Source organism: Dromaius novaehollandiae, chromosome 9 (assembly GCF_036370855.1).
Source record: "Dromaius novaehollandiae isolate bDroNov1 chromosome 9, bDroNov1.hap1, whole genome shotgun sequence".
In the NCBI taxonomy this organism is placed as follows: Eukaryota; Metazoa; Chordata; class Aves; order Casuariiformes; family Dromaiidae; genus Dromaius; species Dromaius novaehollandiae.
Window position 1 is genome coordinate 31,286,843 of NC_088106.1, and position 19,954 is coordinate 31,306,796.

The 19,954-nt window shown below is 38.5% G+C and overlaps 1 protein-coding gene across 7 annotated transcripts in view; it reads left to right on the top strand.

Moving 5' to 3' along the window:
• Positions 1-19,954, top strand: part of FARP2 (FERM, ARH/RhoGEF and pleckstrin domain protein 2) — a 96,049-nt gene that overhangs the window by 25,191 nt on the left and 50,904 nt on the right. For all 7 annotated transcript variants that reach the window (XM_064517116.1, XM_064517118.1, XM_064517113.1 and 4 more), the window contains 5 exons: positions 2,645-2,749; positions 4,138-4,180; positions 11,041-11,119; positions 13,103-13,200; positions 15,692-15,806. In XM_064517116.1, coding sequence (XP_064373186.1) covers positions 2,645-2,749; positions 4,138-4,180; positions 11,041-11,119; positions 13,103-13,200; positions 15,692-15,806 — 440 coding nt within the window. The remainder of the gene's footprint in view (positions 1-2,644; positions 2,750-4,137; positions 4,181-11,040; positions 11,120-13,102; positions 13,201-15,691; positions 15,807-19,954) is intronic.

Here is a 19,954-nt window from a genome sequence, read left to right on the forward strand (position 1 = left end):
GTTCTGAAAACACCAGCAGTTAATTGTTTTACTTTTGTCTGGTTAGAAGCAATTGCTATTGAATTTTTAAGAATGTCAGTAATGCAAAATAAATGCACTATATTTCTTTATATTTTTTAAAACCTCTTTATTTTAAACTGAGATGACCCACTCTGTGTTAGGTCTTTTTATCTGCACATCAAATTAAATACTTGCCATCCTCTATAGTGCCAATGCCTTCATCCTTTTTAAATTCAGATCAGTGCATCTTTTAAGAATCTGCAACAGAACTGCCTGTGCTTTCTGTTTGAATGGGAAAAGATAACAGTATAGAGTTTTCTGGAGTTGTGACTTTTCCAAATAAACAAGGTATCCCTTAGTGGCATGAATGTGTTTTGCTGGGAAACCTGGCGAACCGAAGTTGTACCGGACTCTGTCACCGTCGTTGCAGAATGGCTTCCTGAAATGCATATTGAAATCTGCTCCTGAAATCTGACTGCCGTCATCGCGTTTTGAGCAGAAGTATTAATGAAAACAAGCCAGAGGGAGGAAAATGAGAACTCTTTGGCCAGCAAATGTGCGAAGAGAGAGGGCAGCGAGTTTCCATCTGCTGTTGGTGAGGGAATCGTCTGAGAAGCGGCAGCCCGGCGCTGTGCTGCCAAAATGAGACAGGGAGCCCTCTCATGTGTTCCCCCCCTCGTTCGTGGGTAAAGAGTTCCCTTTCTTCAAGAATGAATTGCACAGTTAGTCTGCCTCATCTCATCAGGAGCAGATTTTAGATCAGTTCACACTGTATTTTCCTTTTATCAGCCTGAAAGGCTGTTATGCTGGTCCACTGGCTTGGCTCAGCGGGCAGAGTTAGCTGGCGGTCTTCTGCTAGCGTTTGCGGAGCGGCTGCAGAGGAAAGGACGAGTGATGCGGGCTCTGCACATGGGATGCATAGTCAGTTGGACAGGCAAACCTATCTTTGGGTAAGCAGAAGGTCTCTCTCAGGTGCTGGAGGAGAGTCGCCCCGGTCAAAGGCAGAATATGGATTTCAGTGGCCGTGAAACTTTCTCCTCCTACAGCTACAACACAAACTAGGCTTTCCTCCGGCTTCTGTGTGTTGCTGAAACAGGTAACGAGGGATATGAAAACTCCTCGAGCCGCCTTCTGCGTGGTCTAGGTGTGTTGATGTCGAAGGGCATAAATGGTATTTTTCTTGTGGCAGCTGCTACAATCTTGCAACAGTAGATGCTGAGAGCAGACTTGTCTGTTTTAATAAGCAGACCTAAGTGGTGGTGTTTTGGTGTGTTGTGAAAGTTTCTCATTTTGTCCGGTGTTACCGTAGCTGCTTTCTGTGGATGCTTGTTTCACGGCTTTGCACCCAACTCGACTAAAGATTACGGAAAGGTTTAGCGAGGGCAGGGTTTTTTGAGGGGCAGGGGGGTTCATTGCAAATGATTTTCTACAGAAAGCATGGTATGAGAAGAGGGATGTTCAGGTCCCCACTGGTTTCTTTGGCAGAGAACTAGAGCCCTCTTGTGTATTCCTTAATTAATGACAAAAAAAAAAATCTGTTAATTATACTGGGTTTTCTTGAATATTGTTGCAAGAGAGAAATTTAGAGAGTTAGTGTTTTCAAAGCCTTTCTTCCTCGAATCCAAATTCTAGCTTTATCAACTAAGGCCTCACATGTGCTCCAGTAACAACCTTAGGTCCGTCTGTGTGCTCACCGGGAGCTGTAAATTTGGCCCCCCAAAGTCCTGTGTGCAAAGTCCTCCTGCTTTCCTGGGGCGCTGGTTGAGGGTTCTTCGGTCAAGGGTAGGTTCTGGCTGAGCATCAAGAACTCCACTAGCCACCTTTGTCTTTCTCAACTAATTTAGTGTCTGTATATGTTTACAACTCTTTGCAGGATACAGAAAAGACCAGAGGCCTAAATGAGATATTAGATCAGCCCTGCAGCTAATCTGGCAGTGGCTGGGAAGTGTTTCTTGACTACTGTACCCTCCACTGCACAGAGGAGCGCTCAGGTGCATCTGAAAGTGTAGTTTCTTGGAGGCTTCACCTGAACTAAATTGCCTTTCGGTTGAATCCAGCCCTGCTTCCAGCCACGGTGTTCCCAGCCCCTCCCTGCGCTTGTGTGATTGTACAGTGAGCTGGTTGAGGGAGGTAATCTGGGTAAAAAATAGTTTATGGTGGGGCGGGGGGGAAAGTGCTAGTTTTTGGTTGGATTAGTTTGTCCACCCCATGCTTGTACGGTCACCAGCGTTGCTGCAGGGAAGGCAACGCTGAGGGCAGCGAGAGCAGACTTCTGGCAGCCCCTGCTTCCATCAGCTTAAGCTGTGGGAGAGCCGCACCTTCCAGCTACACAAACAAATTACTCGAGTTTTTTGAAGGAACAGCAAATAGTTTGTAGCTGATCCAGTCTGATCTCATAGTTGACCCCGCTTTGAGCAGGAGGGTGGACTCAGATGACCTCCAGAGGTCCCTTGGGACTCGAGTCACTCTGTGGTTCTGTGGAACTTGTTTGTTTAGAGCCATGTCCGTATACTGGATATTTAGGTGTTACAGTAACAAAGGTGGTCAATAATAATGTGAAAAATTGTGCTGTATCTTTACTTTACCATAAATTCTAATTCATCCTAATGACTTAATCTCACTATATTTGTTTTTACTTTCTTAGTCGAAATGTTATGGACAAGCGTTACTGACAGAAGTTTACAAGCATCTGAATTTGATTGAATCAGACTATTTTGGAATTGAGTTCCAGAACATCCAGTCATATTGGGTAGGTAAAACTTCCTGATGAATTCTCTATAGTAAAAAGGTTTGGGAGAATGCAGTTGCTTGATTGTCAGAAGCTTTTTAAATCTGCTTGAGCCTTTTGTAGGATTATCTATTTGATTACTGTAAATCTGCTTCACTCATCAGAACAATGACAACTAACAAGAGGAAGAGAATCAGATTCTGTTTCTTGTTAGATCTCTAAAATGCATTAAAAATTATGTAGTTTCTGGTGTTTCCACTTTCAGGGACATGGATAAAATCCTCCTTCCCCATGAAAATTAGCAACTCACAATGTAGTCTGCAGAGCACTTATAAAATCATATTACGTGTGTGCAGTATTTTGTTAGTATTGATGCTTGCTTCTGCCTTCAGTTAATTTCTCCAAAGAATCATTATGAGCATCTCGCAAATAAATACTTGCTCCAGTAAATGTTTGGAAATGCATTCTTCTTCAATCATTGATCTGGATAAATACTAATGTTTTGTAAGTCTCCGTATCATACCCTATACCTTGCAAAGAGGACAGTGTTGCTTCCAAATGAAAATACTCCCAGTGTCTTCGTTATTTTTCCTCTATTTTTCTAGTGTTAGATCTCATATGCAGAAAGTACTAAGAGTGACTCAGAACCGAGAGAACGCTAATGCATACTGCTTTGGGGCTAAGGAACTGCAGTGAAGCTTGTTCAGTTTCTGTTTCTTTTGCAAAGCTTCCAAAGTGTGTCTGTATCTAATGAGGTGCTTAAAATCCTCTGCTGTCTCTCAGACATGGAAGTAACTATTAAGGACCGAGCTTAAGCCATGGCTTTGTTACAATCTTTTATTGGCGGGAAAAAAAAAAAAAAAAACATCCAAAGTACTTTGTATTAGCATTTTGGATATTTCCTTTGCTAGAATGACAATAATCTTTCTTTGAAAGTCTGTCCATGAAAAGAGAATAAATTTGTGGGAAATGAATATGGAGTAAAACTCATTATATATCATTCCTGTAGGTAAGAGAGAGAGGCAGACTGTGGAAGGGAAAAAAAATTGGATTTTGTCATGTCCTCCAGACCTTCTGTAACTCTTGTACTCTGCCTTCTGTGTACATTATTGTGTTTTTGCATAGTTTCTATCTTTCCAGCATTGGTGATGTGCTTTCGCTGAAATGACTCTTCTTCCTCTGTCCAACTGAACTTTAAGCATTGATCAGTGGGGGGTTCCATACTGATGTGTGATATGTGTCAATTCAAGTAGATAAATGTATTTTTTTTTAAGGAAAGAGCTGCTGCATTACTACAGTGAGAAAAAAATACACAGTCATAAAGAACTGTTCTATTTGAATTTACTTTTGATGTCTTCATATTGTATTCAAATATGAATGTCGGTTGTAATTTTTTTCTTTAATTTCAGATTTGGCTGGAACCTATGAAACCTGTTATTAAACAAGTACGGAGTAAGTAATTTAGTTTTGAGAAAGGAAGTTTTTCTTAATTTGCATCTGCTTTATGTGGGTTACTTTCATAACTACTACTTGATTTACTGGTTTTGCTTCCTTGAAAATTGTCCTTGGTAGGGGGTGATAGTGGTTCCTTGTTTGGGCATGCAAACTTGATGTTTTTAATATGTAGTATATGGTGGGTGAAATGCAAAATTACTGAGCATATGACTCTTGTCTGTGATAAATACCTAGATTGTTTAAGTGAAACATGACATTTGCAGCGTGTGAGCTTTCCTAAGTTGTCTTGTGATGGAAAGCAAAGGGAATTTTCTGGCTTATTGAACCCATTGTGGGGGAGAAGGCGGTACCTTCAGTCATGACCCTGTTTGAGAGGTGACAGGCCTTTCAGGAGGACTGTAAAAGCTAAACTTGCCTCTCCGTTGTTCTGTCTTGCCAGACCAAATTCAGAAATTATTGACACTCAGTGAATTTCAAGGGAATGGATATTCCCATGTTATTCAGTGGCCATCAGCAGCCACCTACGTTCTTAAAAAATGCTCTGAGTTCTCCTTAGGAACACCGTAACTAAGAGAGTAGAGCTCAGGATCTCTCATCACATGAGCGGCTGCAGTTTCAGAATCACCTTAACTGCAGTTGTGAAATTTGTTTCAACTCTTTGGCCAATAGGATATTGCAATGGTGGTGCTATCTTTGCCTTACCCTACTGTAAAGAATAGTATAACATGCACTTAAAAACTAAAAATATTTTGAAGTATGTTGATTCCTCTGAAGTCTGAGGTTGAAAGATTAGATCCTTTTTTTCCCCTTAGAACAGAGTTAAACTGCTCATTTCTGCTTCTGATTGTAATGGCTTTGTGGAAAAGCAAGTTCAGGAAGATGTGGGGGATTTCTACTCCTTTCAAAATCTTAACCAAAAAATGTTGAAAGATAGTACTTGGAGGTATTTCTTAGTTACTCTTATGTCTGAAATTGATTTCCAAAAAATAAGAAATCACCAATTCTAGGTGGATGATGGTCCAAGGTTTTTTAACTTTTATGGTCATTGTTTTAACTTTTATGGTCACCGTTTTCTTAGGGGAAGAGCTAAGACAGCTGCAAAAGCGGGCTTACCTAGGAGAGTAAAAGTATTATATAACCTCTGTTAGTCCACAGAAAACCCCATCCTTGTTGGGATGTCATCTTTTTATATACTCCATGCAGTTTTGAGGGTTTTTTGTTTATTTTCTTTTCCAATTTTCCAATGCTGCTTGTTGGAAGGAATTACCTCCTAGAGAAAAGATTTGGTGGAACAGAGAGGTCTGTGATGCAGGAGTGCAGCTTGATTACTCTTTCTGTATCCCGTTTTATGCTATATAAATTGAGGAAACTCAGTTTTAGACCCCGTGCTGATGGCCACATGTTAGCCTGAGACCATGGGGATGTGCTAAAATTTGTGGCTGCTCTGCCGCTTGGTAGTCTGCCGCACATGTTATGTTGCTGTTGATGTTCAATGAATTCTTCTGAAGCTGTAGAAGACATCAGTTTGTTGTCTGTCACATGTTAAACTTTAAAGTTCCTGAAATCATTTTCGAATTTGTGAGGTTTTTGGTAGCTCAGGAGAGAGTGCTGCTTTAATGCTGGTGGAATCCCCTCCTGGCAGTCTGCTATTTTTAAAATTGAAATGAGCTGTGACTGTAGAAAGCCTCGAAAGCGTCTGTGCTTACAAGTAAAATGTTAATTGCGTAAGTAGTAATTTAAGCTGTTTTTTAACTGAATCCAATAACTGATGTATGTTTGTATACGAGCCTCTTCATAAGAAGAATTCTGACAGTAGTGAGCCTTAAGCGGAGAATTAATTTAACTACTTGGCAATACGTGTGTTTCAGAAGCAATGGACTGAGTAAGCTGCAATAATGGAAAGATTTTTACACCTGAAAATCCAGCATATACATATATATAAAAATATATATAAATATATATAAATATATATATATATATATATATATATATATATATAAAAAATTATATATATATATATATCCAGCAAATCCCTGGCCAAATCTCCCTTGGCTTCAATCTGGCCATTCCCTGGCCATGTTAGGGCTACCCTTCCTCCGTGCCCGTCTCCCTGGTCTACGCTCCTTTTGCTTCTCCCATCGCCGCCTTGCCCGCTTTTCTGCTTCGGGTGCTATTGCTCCGCTTAAGCCTGCCTCCCGGCAAGGTGGTGCTGAGCTGGAATGGGAGCAGCTGGGACGGCAAAGGGCTGGGGCACGGCGCTGCGCTGACGCCCGTGGTGGAGCCTCCGGATCCAAGCTGCCTTGCTTGGCAAGGGCACAAGCGCTGCGAGCACGAGGTGGTTTGCTCTGCCCTGGGTAAGTGCTCTATGCGTGCGGCTCTCGAAGGAAAGTAGAAGTCCTGCGAAACTTGCAGCATGGAGGTGGTTGCACACACTCGTTTTGAACCGGCTGGCCTTTTTCTCCGTGGAATTGCTCCAAATGCAGCTTTTGTCCCCCCAGAGTTTTGAAAAAGTATAAGCGGTGCAATTAAATGCTTTGCATTTTATATGAAATGCCTTAAATTTAAATGTGCTTCATCCTCAAGTATGTGTGAAATGCTATGACCTGGGCGCTAGCGTGTTTCACGTGGACAGGTTTCTTTTTTTTTGATGTGTTAAAACTGAAAAAGGAAATGCGATTTGATGGGTTCGCTCATGCTATTAAGAAAAGCCTGAAGTCAGCATCTATGAAAGGTCTTTTCCTGTAGTCCTCTTTAATCAGTTTTGCTGAGGTCTTTGGGGTTTTTGGGGAGATGGAGGGTGGGGGGGAAGACGGACCCAGCAGTTGGGGAATACTAGATGTTACCCTGGGTTTTAAGTTAATACAATTGAAACACATTAGTGTGTAGAGTTGATGGGGATTGCTGTATAATTGTATGTGTGCGGTTCTGAGTCTTTGACATAATTATTATAAAGTCTAGCTCATTAAAATTTACATTCCAATCAGTCAGCTAATGGCCTGTTTTGAGACATATAAAACTTTGTTTTGTTTGAGGATTTTATTATCAAATAACTTCATAAGGAATGCAATCAGTCCTATTATAGAACTACTCCCGCACATCGAGTAAAGCATTACGGTTTATTGTTCTAACAGGAGTTAAAAGGTATGCTTACATGGTTTTACTTATTATGTGAGCATCTCTGTGGACCCCATTTTAATATAATATTTATTAGAGCAGAAGTCTGATCTGCTGTCTCTGAATAAGACAAGGAACCGCTTCGACTTAGAAAAGGATTTCCATGTTTTGATCCAAATTTGAATCATTATGTGTGTGTATTTCTGCTGAGATGGAGAATTTACAGGGAAGGATTTCATGCTTATGGCATTTGGTTGCAACAAGGATTTAATTTACACATCCGTGCCAAGAGTAGAAGAATGACTTTGTATGTGGTCTTTCAGGGATATGGTATGCAGCTTTCAAGTGTGTTCAACATCAGCTTCATGTTGCTCCCAAAGAAATAAACGGACAGTTTTCCACAGCTACAGCCCCTAAATATTATATCTTAGAGGAGTTTGTTCCAAATGCCTTGGGATTTTAAGGTGATTTTTAAGACAATGAATCTTTCATCTCAGCAAATACTGTGAGCTCAAAACTTGGCAGTTTGCTTTCATGGCAGTGGTAACGTAGCAGGCAGCCAGAATGCTTCAGGAGTTAGACTGATCCCTTTAACCTGTGTTTAGATGTCTAGGCTTGTGTTAAAGACTTTTTCCAAATTCTGGGAAAGCGGCAGAATTCCTCCTTAATAAGTCTGTGCCACCCCCTTCCTTTTCTTCCTCCATGTGGAAACAAATACATGTGAAAAATGTCTGAACTGCAGTGTAGAACAGATGAAAATATCTGTCTTGACTTTCGTTTTGGACTGCATTTAGATCCAAATGCATCTCTCAGTTCAGCTTCCTAATAGGCACACGATATTGAGATGGTGTCCGAGTATGTTCTCGGAGGAGTTGCCAGTTTTATGTAATGCTGTGCTCACCATACCTACACAGGTGGTTTTCCTGGTAGATAGATAGATAGATATATGTTTTTCCCCCCAGATTTGGCCTCCTACAATAAATTCTGCATCTAGGTGCAGTCTTTCTTTATGCTACCCTAAAACCTCTTTCCTAATCAGAACAGGACATGGCCATGTACTAACTGGAGGAAGTGCGTGATTAAAATCAGAAAGGAGTTGTGATACAAAAGTGTCGTAAAAGCACATACGCAGTATTACATTTTTAATTTTTAGTATTACATTATTGTCATTTAATGTAAGTGACATTCAGAACTTGGTCCAAATAGCTGTCATAAGAATACTTCCCGGCTGATTGGTGTCACTAACATGCACGTCTAGTCTTGCTTTTGTGGAGGTGTTCCAAAGGCTTGGAGTATTTTCAGAAAATTGAGAAACTTATGTGTGTGTGTGTGTGTGTGTGTGTATGTATATATATTTTTAACCTGGATCACTAAAAATACTGCTTTTCCTTGTGCGACGCATCTCAAAAGCTATAAATGCTCGAGCTTGCTATTAGCCTATGCCAGATGTGAGCTTTGTGTAACATAGGGTTTTCTTTCCAGCTTTCTTTCTTATTGAGATATCCCATTCCAATTAGGATTAGAGTTTTAGTGCTGTGAGTCACCAAACCTTTGGTAATTCTGCGATCTGAGGCTGGAAGCTACTCTTTTGACAGCTGTGATAGTCTTAAACTTAGTTCTCCCAGCTATTTGGCAGAAAGCAAAATTCATCATTCCTCTGTTAGCAAATGAGAGGGTGAGTGCGTGAAGGAATACATGGCTGTTGGAAGTGGGGACGTGGAAATCAGATATTACAGACAGAAAAAAAATCAGTTTACTTTGACGTTCATGAGGTTAAATTGGACTTCCATCAAGCTTTAAGAGACCTCCGTGCTGTACGTAAATGAAAGCAGTTTGCCTTGTGCTTACCGACGTGCTCCAAAAAAGTTGATTTTCTAATATGGCCAAGTTTGCTTTGAAATGGCGGGTGGCATGTACAGTCCTAGCGTAAATGAGCTCGGGAGGTACCTCTGGAGGTCATAAACCTGCATAAAGCAGGAGCAGCTTTGAAGTTAGATCAGGTTGCTGAAGTTGCCCTTAAGGAGGTAGATGCTCTGTCAACAGCGTAAGGAGAAGAGGCCTGCTGGAAGGAGGGGTTGTCGTTTCGGCTTTCCTGCGTCTTTCTCCCTCTTTTAGCCTGGGTCTGTCTGAGCTAGAAGGTGAGTGAGCAATAGCAGGGAAGTTGGAGCCCCAATTCCTCTCTCTGAAGTCAACACAGTTGCATAAGACAGTGGTCCTTCTGCTCTTTGTCTTGTGCTTTGCTGGCTCTGAGTGTTCAAGGTTGACTGTCTTCACGTCCTTTGAGATTACTGAGGGAAGGTCTGTGTCTAGGACAGGTCTCAGTTCATCACCGTTTTCTGTCCTCATAAGCCCTTCCGAGCTTGAGCATAGCTCTGTGATGGAAGAAGTCTTCTGGTCTTGGTGATAACTGAAAATGTGAAAGCAATATGAAATGGATCTATTTAAAATAATGAGGGGACAGCAAGATGCAAGGTCTAGACAGTGACTTTGGGTCTTTGTATTTTCTGAGATTCGGGCCGTTACAATCTCACCAATAACCTTGTAGTAATGAATTTTTTGGTATTGATTAGGGTTTAGAAGACAAATGGACTGCACTGTTATCTAGAAAGGGAGGTCTAGGATTGAAGCCCAGCATCAGAGACTGAGTAATTTGTCATGATAACATCTGGGGAATCGTTGCTTGGAAATTCCTCATGAGTTAGTACAGATAATCTATTCATAAACTTACAATATACTTGTAAAATGAAGGTCGGCTTGTGTTCCAATTGGCTGAAAAATATTAAGCGTTTTCTGTTTCCAATGAAAAAAAGAAAAAAAAAAAAGAAAAAATCAGAATGCTGGTATTCAGTAATGGCACAGTAAGTGGCTGTGATACTCTGTACTATTCCATCAAAAACATTGGTTCAATAGAGGGTTGGGAACATTGAGCCAGACAGTTCAATAGGCTGAATTGTGAAGTTGAAAGTTAACAAAATGCTCTTTAATACCAGCTGTTTTCTTTGTCTTGGTCACATAAAATTCTGGTCTTACTGAATTCTGGTCTTACTGATTCTTTCCACATTGTTTCTTTAATGTTTCAGTGCAGGATTCGGATTATTACACTTTGTCCTCTGAATAAAGAAGAACTGTTGCAACTTAGAAAGATAATTCCAGTTAGTTATTTACATTTCTGTTTAGATTTAATAACCAACGTAAATTAGTCTTCTCTCTTGTCTGGATTGATGGTGAGAAAACGGGATGATATGGGCACCGAGAGGTGCTCTGAGATCACGCTGCAGACACGCGGCATTTGGGAGGGGAACCAGCTTGGGTCCAGCTAGACTCACAAATTCCAGCTCCTTGACAACATGGTTGGTGACAGCTGGCGTTGGGAGAGCCTGTGAGATGTGTCTGCACTGTGCTCCCGTTGGGGGAACGTCATGCTAGGTTATCTAGGATGCTTTTGTGTGCAATCAAGTAGTTGCATTGGGCTATTACTGTTCTCATGTTGCATGAAACTTTTTACTACTTTCAAACATCAGACTTGCCCTGGAAGAAGTAGAGGGAGTTTTAAAAGGAGCAATTTGCCCTATCTGTGTTGATATGGATAATCCGTACCTTATAGGCCCGCTGTAGTTAGCTGGTAAGCTGAAAGCTGACTAAAATTTGTGTGTATTGTATTTCTGTGCGTGTTGGAAAACATCATGTGCAAGTGCTTATCAAGAACAAGAGTTTTTTAATGAAATTACTCTTTTTTCTTGTAGGACCAAAGACTACAATGCTTCGTCTAGCAGTAAAGTTTTTCCCTCCAGACCCTGGCCAGTTGCAAGAAGAATATACTAGGTAAGGTATTTCTCGAAGCATTTTGTTTGCATTACCTGTTGAAATAAAAAGAAGGTAAGACTAGGAGGACGTTTTTATCTGTTTCCAAATAAGGGTTATGCTGAAGATAAATGAAAGAGCATTTTTGGTTGGTGTCACATTTCTAGCAGACACATGTTGGCAGAGAATTGTTATCAGCAGCTGTATTTTTCAAAACAGAAAACAGTGCAGGTTAGGTTAGGGCTTGCTGAACATCATGGTATCAAAAGAGACGGGATGTAGAGGGAACACTCATTCATAAACAGTACCTACATAAAATAATCAGTACATGTTTGAATGAAGGATTTATCAAACTGCAGAAGTCCACATTTTTAAGTATCCTACAACTAGCAAAGGTTATTCACGGATTACATTTCTTACCAATTCTTCTCATGCGTTACTTTTGCCAGGAGCATGCTATATTTGCCAGATGCTTTACTGATTTTATTTTTGTAAATTAAGTGGCTCATTAGCACTAGGGAATGTACTCTGGAGGCCGTGCCTGTAACAGGGACATTATTCAGTTTTTTAAATGTTCAAAGAGCTGCTTTAGTGCTTTTCCCAGGTTTGTTATTTCTGATCGGTGTTCCTTAAAGATGTCCTTAGAGGTTCCTTATTGCCGTCCTTGAGACCTCATTTAAAGCACAGTTGCTTCTTGTTTCAGGCAACAAGCAAACCAGCATGATAACTCCTGCAATGGCTTTGTCTCTGCAATGATCAGTATTATCTAATTATTGCCTTTGCTCCCCATTTTCTTCTGTTAATTCCTACAAGAAACACCACTTATGTAAGGAATATAACTTTTTGGAGCAGAGGTTGTATTTTTGTTTGTTTAGTGCTTATCGTTGTGGAATGCTGGTCTGTGCCTAGGACCTCTAGGTATTTCATAATGCTATTAACTATATGTACATTTTATTGTAAGTGTATTGAAGAAAACAAGATAACACAGACATGAAGAAAACTGAGCATACTTTATGAAGCATTCTTTATTACATTCTTACAATGCTTTAAAAAAAACTCAACATGTATATCTTTTATAAACTTTGTCTCAAGAATCTAATACACGATACTTTAATATTAGTTGCTATTTAAAAAAAATGACTGTTTTGTTTCAGGGTGTTTCTAACACATGTATTTTTAAGTAGTAGAATACGTCAGAAATCTCTAAAGAGAATTGTCCAGTGCCACTGGTTGAAGGTTTTTTAATAATGAGATGATACTGGGGTCTTTAAAGTACCTTATTTTAGGTGACAACAAAAGCACGGAAGACTTGCCAATGTTACATTCATAGAAAATGCGTTAAAACTGGTTTAGGTTACAAAGTCAGTCCTTATCACATAGCATACTTTTGAGACTGGTATGTTTTTCTTTTTTCCTTTATATTTTGCAGGCAGCTTATGACTGTTATAAAACTGTTAAAAATAATTTTTTCCCCTTTAACAACAGATTTGGAAAACATTTTATTTATGTTAGTGTGGTGATATAACAGAAGAAAATACAATTGGTTATTGTCTTTAGAGACCACTAACATAGTGCTGAAAAATGTAACCACTAAGTAAATTAACCTAGTGCTAGCAGAAATATATATATATATATATATATTTTTGCTCAATTAGTTCTGTTCTCCCATCTCCATTCTAATAGATAAAATCACTTGAAGTGTTCCTTAAGGTTCTTTCCAGCTCAAAATTAAAACCACTATTACCTGACAAACTTGATAAAGAGTGGGTTTTCCTTCTGCTTCTTTATTCCCATGTGTCCATTTACACTGTTAAATTGCACTGTATAGCTGCATTAGTCATGGGTAGTTTAGTTTTATTTGACTGTCCTTGATGGCAAGGCTTCTGTTTTATGCTGATTTTGGAGAGAGGGAAAATTAGGAGACACTTGCTACATAAAAGAACTGTTCAGTTGTTTTAAATTCTTTCACATGTCAAGGCTATGCTTTTAACTCTCCCTTTTTAGGTATCTGTTTGCATTACAAATCAAGAGAGACTTGGCAGAGGAACGACTAACCTGCAGTGACAATACGGCAGCTCTTCTGGTCTCTCATCTTCTGCAATGTTAGTATCTCAGCTGTGGTGACGTCAGGTGATGTTGCCATTGCTAAACTGACTTCAGCAGAGTATAGAAGCTATTGCATGCATTTGGGTAACTAAAAGTATTTTCCATCTTGCAAGGTTTCTTTCTATACATGCAGTAATCCTTATTTTGAACACTGGGATCGTAATCAGGGCTAGCTAGTGGTGCAAAGAACAGTTGGTGCTTATGTACAAGATAACTTTGGCTTCTTGGAGATTGTACAAAATGAAAAAACTCTTGTGTGTTTGTTTTCTCTGGCTCTGCAGACTGGGTCACTAGCACTCTTCACCTTTCAGACAGCTGTTCTTATCCACTTCCGCGCTTCCTTGTGTTACTTTCTAAATTTTTCTTTGGCTGGAAGGTGATACGCATGTAGAGAATATGGGCTGGAGTTTAGGAAATAAAGCTAAAATGTGAGAGTGCAAGTCCAGCACTAGGATTGTCAGCAGCTGTAATGCTTTTGGAGAGTTAAAATGGAAGTTGGAAGCAATTGATTTCAGACTTGAGTTCAAGCTCTCAGGGTTTCTGCTTTCGCAGTCTGTAAGCACCTGAAGTCTTGAAAATGTGGCTTTAAGTCAAGCATCTTGAATGACTAAATGGGATCAGAAACCAAGTAAGTTCAGCTTAGCTTGCCTTCTCAAGCAGGAGCCAATGACATGTTGTTTACAAACCTGTAATGTGATCTGCAAAAATGGGGTTTTCTGCCTCCTTGCTTACTTGAAAGAAAAACCTTTAAATTATACCCCTTCAAATGTGCAAAAGTTATCTCATCTTACTGGAAGTCTTGTGTGTGCTGAGAGCACAATTAAAATTTGCTAATCATTTTTCCGGTATCGGTTTTGGGGAGAGTTTCAGGACAACGTGGAGGAGGCTGCTGAGGAAATAATCAGTGGCTGTGGCCTTGCTTATTGTGTTTCCGCTGTACTGGAAAAGTACAAGTGAGAAAAAATGTGATTATTTTTAACACAAATTATTTTACGTAAGTGCCTTCCAGTTTTTTTTTCTTTTTTTTTCTTTTTTCTTTTTTCTTTTTTCTTTTTTCTTTTTTCTTTTTTCTTTTTTCTTTTTTCTTTTTTCTTTTTTCTTTTTTCTTTTTTCTTTTTTCTTTTTTCTTTTTTCTTTTTTCTTTTTTCTTTTTTCTTTTTTCTTTTTTCTTTTTTCTTTTTTCTTTTTTCTTTTTTCTTTTTTCTTTTTTCTTTTTTCTTTTTTCTTTTTTCTTTTTTCTTTTTTCTTTTTTCTTTTTTCTTTTTTCTTTTTTCTTTTTTCTTTTTTCTTTTTTCTTTTTTCTTTTTTCTTTTTTCTTTTTTCTTTTTTCTTTTTTCTTTTTTCTTTTTTCTTTTTTCTTTTTTCTTTTTTAAGCTGATTTGATTTTAAATACAATATTGCTGTTATTCTTTTTAAGAATAGCTGTCTTGGATGAGATTATTAGTTTATTTAGTCCACTCCTTTCTCTGACAGTAGTTGATAGCAGATGTTTAGGGGAAGATGTAAGAAACAGAACAGGCATATGGTGATACTTTCTCTGCTGCATCCATTCAGTAATCTTTGCACGTTGGCTTTGTAAGTCAAAGATTGACTCATCTTTTTGTTTATTTGCCCTTGATGAACTTCGCTTTGATGTACGTCTGACTCGTTTTTGAATTTGCTTTTATTTTTGGCTTCCTTCCACTGAAATGAGCTTCAGAGCTTAATTTTTTGGGACGTGTAGGAACATGTACATCCTTTAGTTTTTTTTTTTAGTTTTGTTTGATAACTTCATATTTTTATTGGAAATAGCGAACAACTATTTCTTATTTTTTCATTCAACTTGTAATTTGTATATACCTCTGCAATATGCCAAGCCTCATACTTATGTTTTCCAAGCTGAAAACATCTGGTCTCTTGTATATCTCATCAGATGCGTGCTGTTCCGTACTTTTGATTAATACTTCTTGCTTCTGTAAATCTTTTCCCAATTTTACAGCATCATTTCTGAGAGGTGTTGCCAGATGGAGGAACGGTGTGCATTTACTGAGTGGCATAACACTGTTCTCTCTTTTGCTGTGTGTGTATTTTTGAACAATACCTAAAATTGAATTTGCCTTCTTCACAGGTAGGCATATCCATAACTATTTTCCAAATATGTAGAAAAAAATAAATTGGAATACGCTGATTTTGCATGAGGTGTCTGTAAGCTGAAAATGTTTAGACATCCTCAAAGATCTTCTACAAGTCAAAAATCTTTCGACTAAAGAAGGCTAGATTTTTTTCAAACGGTGTTCAAATATTGCTGTAACTCACAGGAAGTGTGCTTGGGGTAAATGTCAGTGTTTTTTAAAATTAAACTGGGTACAAACCATAATGTGCAAGTTTGAAACACTTAAAGGAGAATACAGTCTTGCTCTTAAGGTTTCTGTAATTCCTTATCTTCAAGGTCTGTCATTATTTTCACTGTTTCTTTTTATTCTAACATTGTTTTATTTTCTGTAACAGCTGAAATAGGGGATTTTGATGAATCAGAGGATCGAGAACACCTTAAAACAAATCAGTATTTGCCAAACCAGGAAAGAATTCAAGGAAAAATTCTGGAGTTCCACAGGAAGCATGTGTAAGTGAAGATTAACGGTATACTTCTGAAACTGGTGAAACCAAGGCATGGAAGTTAAGAAGCAGATAAACTTGCTTGATGGAGGTCAAGTACAGTGGGTGATATTAAGAATGTACATGTTAAACACCATTTCCATCTACACAAAAAAGGTTGGGTGTAACAGTAATTACTGTAGATACTTTTCTTAAAAGAAGTTTTAACACAGTTTCATCTACTTTTTGTCTATGAATGGAGATTATAATGCAGCTATTTAAACCCAGAGAATTAAGATAGTCTGTCTGAGAGCAGTCTGCAAGTTTGTGTGTATCGACTTTCCAGTATATATGGCTTAAATTAAATGCTTGTGGGAAGAGGAAGGAAAGCCACAATGACAGCACTGTTTAAATTTCTACACTTTCCAAATTTGGTGGACGATAGCAGTCTTATTCATGGGCATTTGTAAGAAGATAGATGACAACAAAAATGAGTATTGTTTTCGTTATACAAATCAAATGTGCATTAATTCTAATACAGTTGTTGTCTTTGAGAGAGCAGGAGAGACAGGAAGAGAGGACAGAATTGCTGGGCAACAATTTTTCTCAAGTGATTTTACAGTATACTTCTAATAACGTAACAAAGAAAGTTAACATGAAAATATAAAATTTGTTTTAAACAAAATTATTCTTAAGAATTTGCAGTTTGCAAAGTTTAAGTTCAGCTGGCCATCAAATACATCGGGCTTGCTTTTGCCTAAATAAGTAGAAATAAATGACGTTACACTCACTTTGTGCTCATGCTTTATGCTTTAATGCTTAAAGAAAATAGAGAAGGATGGGAAGCGGTGGGGGGGAAATAACTATTATCAGAATTTGTGCAACACCTAGTCCTACAGTTAAACAGTATTTTTGAAATGAGCAAAATTTATTAGTGGGAAAGAAACTATTGACTGCAAATATAAAATTATTATGAACCTGGAGCTAGGGACTGCAGAAGTGCATGCTTTACTGGAAATGCCCACTTCTGCTGCCTAGCCCATTCAGTATACAGTAAGGTCATATGTTTTAATGTCTAATTAAGATGGTCTTAAAATGGGATCGGTGGAGCTCTACTCAGTGGTTTGCAGTGTAAAATATGTTGAGAAGTAAGAGGAAGATTTGGAGCAGAAGGGAGACATGGTGCTTGCGAAAGATGGGTTGACCTGTTACGAGCCGAGTAGTACTCCTAAGATCAGTGTTTGCATCGCATGATCTCTGCGCACCGCAACTTTGTTCTTTTTAATCTTCTAATCATAAAATATTAATATTGATGAGACATTTCAAACTATCGCTTGTCATAAATGTGTCTCTCTCTCGTGCAGTTCTCAGAGTTGACAGCTTAAATCATGAGAAGGTTTTTAATAAAATGGTGATGGAAGAAATTAGTTTTACCTTATAGATCTTCCTTTTCTCTCATTTTGGAGTCCTTGTGTTTTAGGATTTAGCAGTTTGAAGTGCTTTTATTAATTGTGAATATCCACACGCACAATTCAATGCTCACAATTATGGACCTAAATACAATATTAGACGTTTTCCTTTTACTCTGCATGGGTAAACTCAGAGATTGCTGACTTCTTTTTAAGACAGAACTAGGAGATTTTTAAGGGTAACATCTGTATTTAAAGATGAGATACATCCTATAATATTAGAAAAGCAGGTTCTTGGCTATTTCAGTAATTAATTGTTTGCTTTTTGCCATCACTCATTTTCGGTTGTACTGTTGCAGAGTATCTGTACTGACAGCATTTCAACTTTGCTCCTGCTAGATGAAATCAGATGTTTGCTTCTCATTTTTTGCTTTTGAAACTTTGAGGTGCAGGTGGGAATGATGAAGGAACAAACTAAATATTGTTTTGAAGTAATTTACAGTGAAGTATGCTAGGACTCTTCATCTTGGAAAGATAAGTGATGAAGAAAAATCATTAATTTTGTAAAAATACTTCATTATTTCTCCCAAGTCAAGAGAAAGAAATGCGAAAACAATTAGGCAATGCAATGTTGTAAGGTGTTGTGGAGTCTAAAGCTACAAACAGCTTCAAAAAAGGATTTGATAACATCATGGAGTGTAGCTCAGTGGCTTTCAAATTCGAGATGAAATGTATGGTTTTGTGGTTTTGGGCATAAATGTCACCAGAACAAGCCCAGAACCGTTCTTTGTTAATCAAGGGTCTGCATCTGATTGAATTGCTCCCGCTTGCTTTTAATTTTCTTGCGTTACTTCTCTTGGCTGAAAGGCAGTGTTTGTCTTCGGAGCCAGCAACTGGTAATTTTAGCAATAAAGTCTGAGCTCTTTTCAGACAAACTACTTTTAATCATCCTGTACTGTAAGGAAACTTATATTCCAGCCTATGAGGAGAAAGGCATAGGAAAGTTGATGCAAAAAGATTCCTCACCTTGTGAGTGGGCTTTTCGTTAGTTTAATGACAATTGCAATGTAACATAACTGTGTTGTAAAAATTATTGCAAGTCTTATTTTTAAGAAGTGTTATAAAAGCGTACATTCAAAGCAGGTTAAGATTAAAAACTGAGGCATTTGGGTTAGCAAATGTTGCAATCAAGCGTTAGGGATACCTGAGTATCTTGGATACATGTTTCTTCTTTGGAAAATTTTTGTTAAACAGATGTAATTTTGGAAGCATTGCAATTCTAAAAATAGCTGTGACTTCCTTACACGTCTCTGCTCTCTTCCCTTACCCTATTAGCGTTGGCTACCCTTTTCCATTTTTAGTAAGATTTGTGAAGGTCCCGCAGTTTCTCAACGTTTGCCCACGTTTTTGCACTTTTCTGTTACAAGGAGCAAATGGGAGCATGCAGTCTGGGCTTTTGTCTCCTTCCTGGCAATGCAGGGTGCTATTAAATGAGCAAAATATTCCGGTTCTCTCTCTTATTGTCCTTGCTCTTCACATTTTATTTTTGGTTTTTATTTTTGTTTTTTGTTTCCTTCATTTCACCATATTATTCCCCCACTCAGCTTTAGCGGACTGATATATTTTCCAGCTAGCGTTTGCTTATGAAAGAGCCTTGTCCTATAAGTGTCGCCTCCAGGAAAAGAAAACGGGCCATTTCTGACCAAGTGGCTCGTCTCCAGATTGCTACTGCGTTAGCTTCTTTTTTGTCTTTGCAGCCCTCGCTTTGCTTTGAGCACCCGTGCTTATATACCAGCGTGCTCTGCTCGTCTGTACCGTACCGAGTCGGGAACGTGGATTTGGCTTTCTCACGCTGGAGGCAGGGCAGCGATTCCTTTCGGCACGGTGTGAGAGTTGTGGAAGCGAGACAGTGCGTTTGCCTTCTCAGATGGCGCTTAATCTCTTTGGACTGACACTGGGAGTGTATCTTCACCTTAAAAAATCGTTTTGATTTTATATAGCTTCCCCTTAGCTGTTAAAAGTGGCAGAAGAATGTAAAGCTGAATAAAACAGACCGTGTAGCCGATGCATTCTGTGTCAAAAGAAGAACGAATACATCGAGATGGTTGTGTTGAGAAAGATGGGATTGTAAACTTATTTTCTATTGAATATCCTTTTTCTGTGTGAGATTTTTTTTTTTATTTTCACAAGTATAGAAACATGGCTTTTTCATTTAACTTTGCAGATGTATTAACTGCAAACAAGGCAAGTTATATGTTTAGTACAGCGTGGTGTTGTTGTTATTATTTGCTTCAGCAGGAATCTGAAGTTTTTGTTTTGAAAACAGTATATTAGTGGTGGCACCATTAAATCCTGGCATGCCAAATACTCAAAATATAAACCTCACTGCCTTCTTGCAAATAAAGAAGTAGAATATTTGCTGCAGGGTGATTGTAGTCCAGGGTTAAACATTAGAGGATGGATACATGAAAATAAGTGTTGCTTCTGTTTTGCTTGATGGACTTTTTTCTTTTTACATAATTTGCTTGCATCCACCTGACTGTGTTGCTTTGTGTGTATGTATGCAAATCAGGAAAGAAAGCAAAGATTTGTTAGAATTATACTTCTGTTTACTGTTATCCCCCATCTTTCACAGATTGTTAGTCTACTTGTCATAATTTAAGTTCTTTTTGGTAATACGGTATTCATGAATTGCTTGTAAATTTTGCGGGAATCTAAAATTTTACTTTTTCTACTCTAGACAGTTGTTAAACATGCAGAGTTTTGA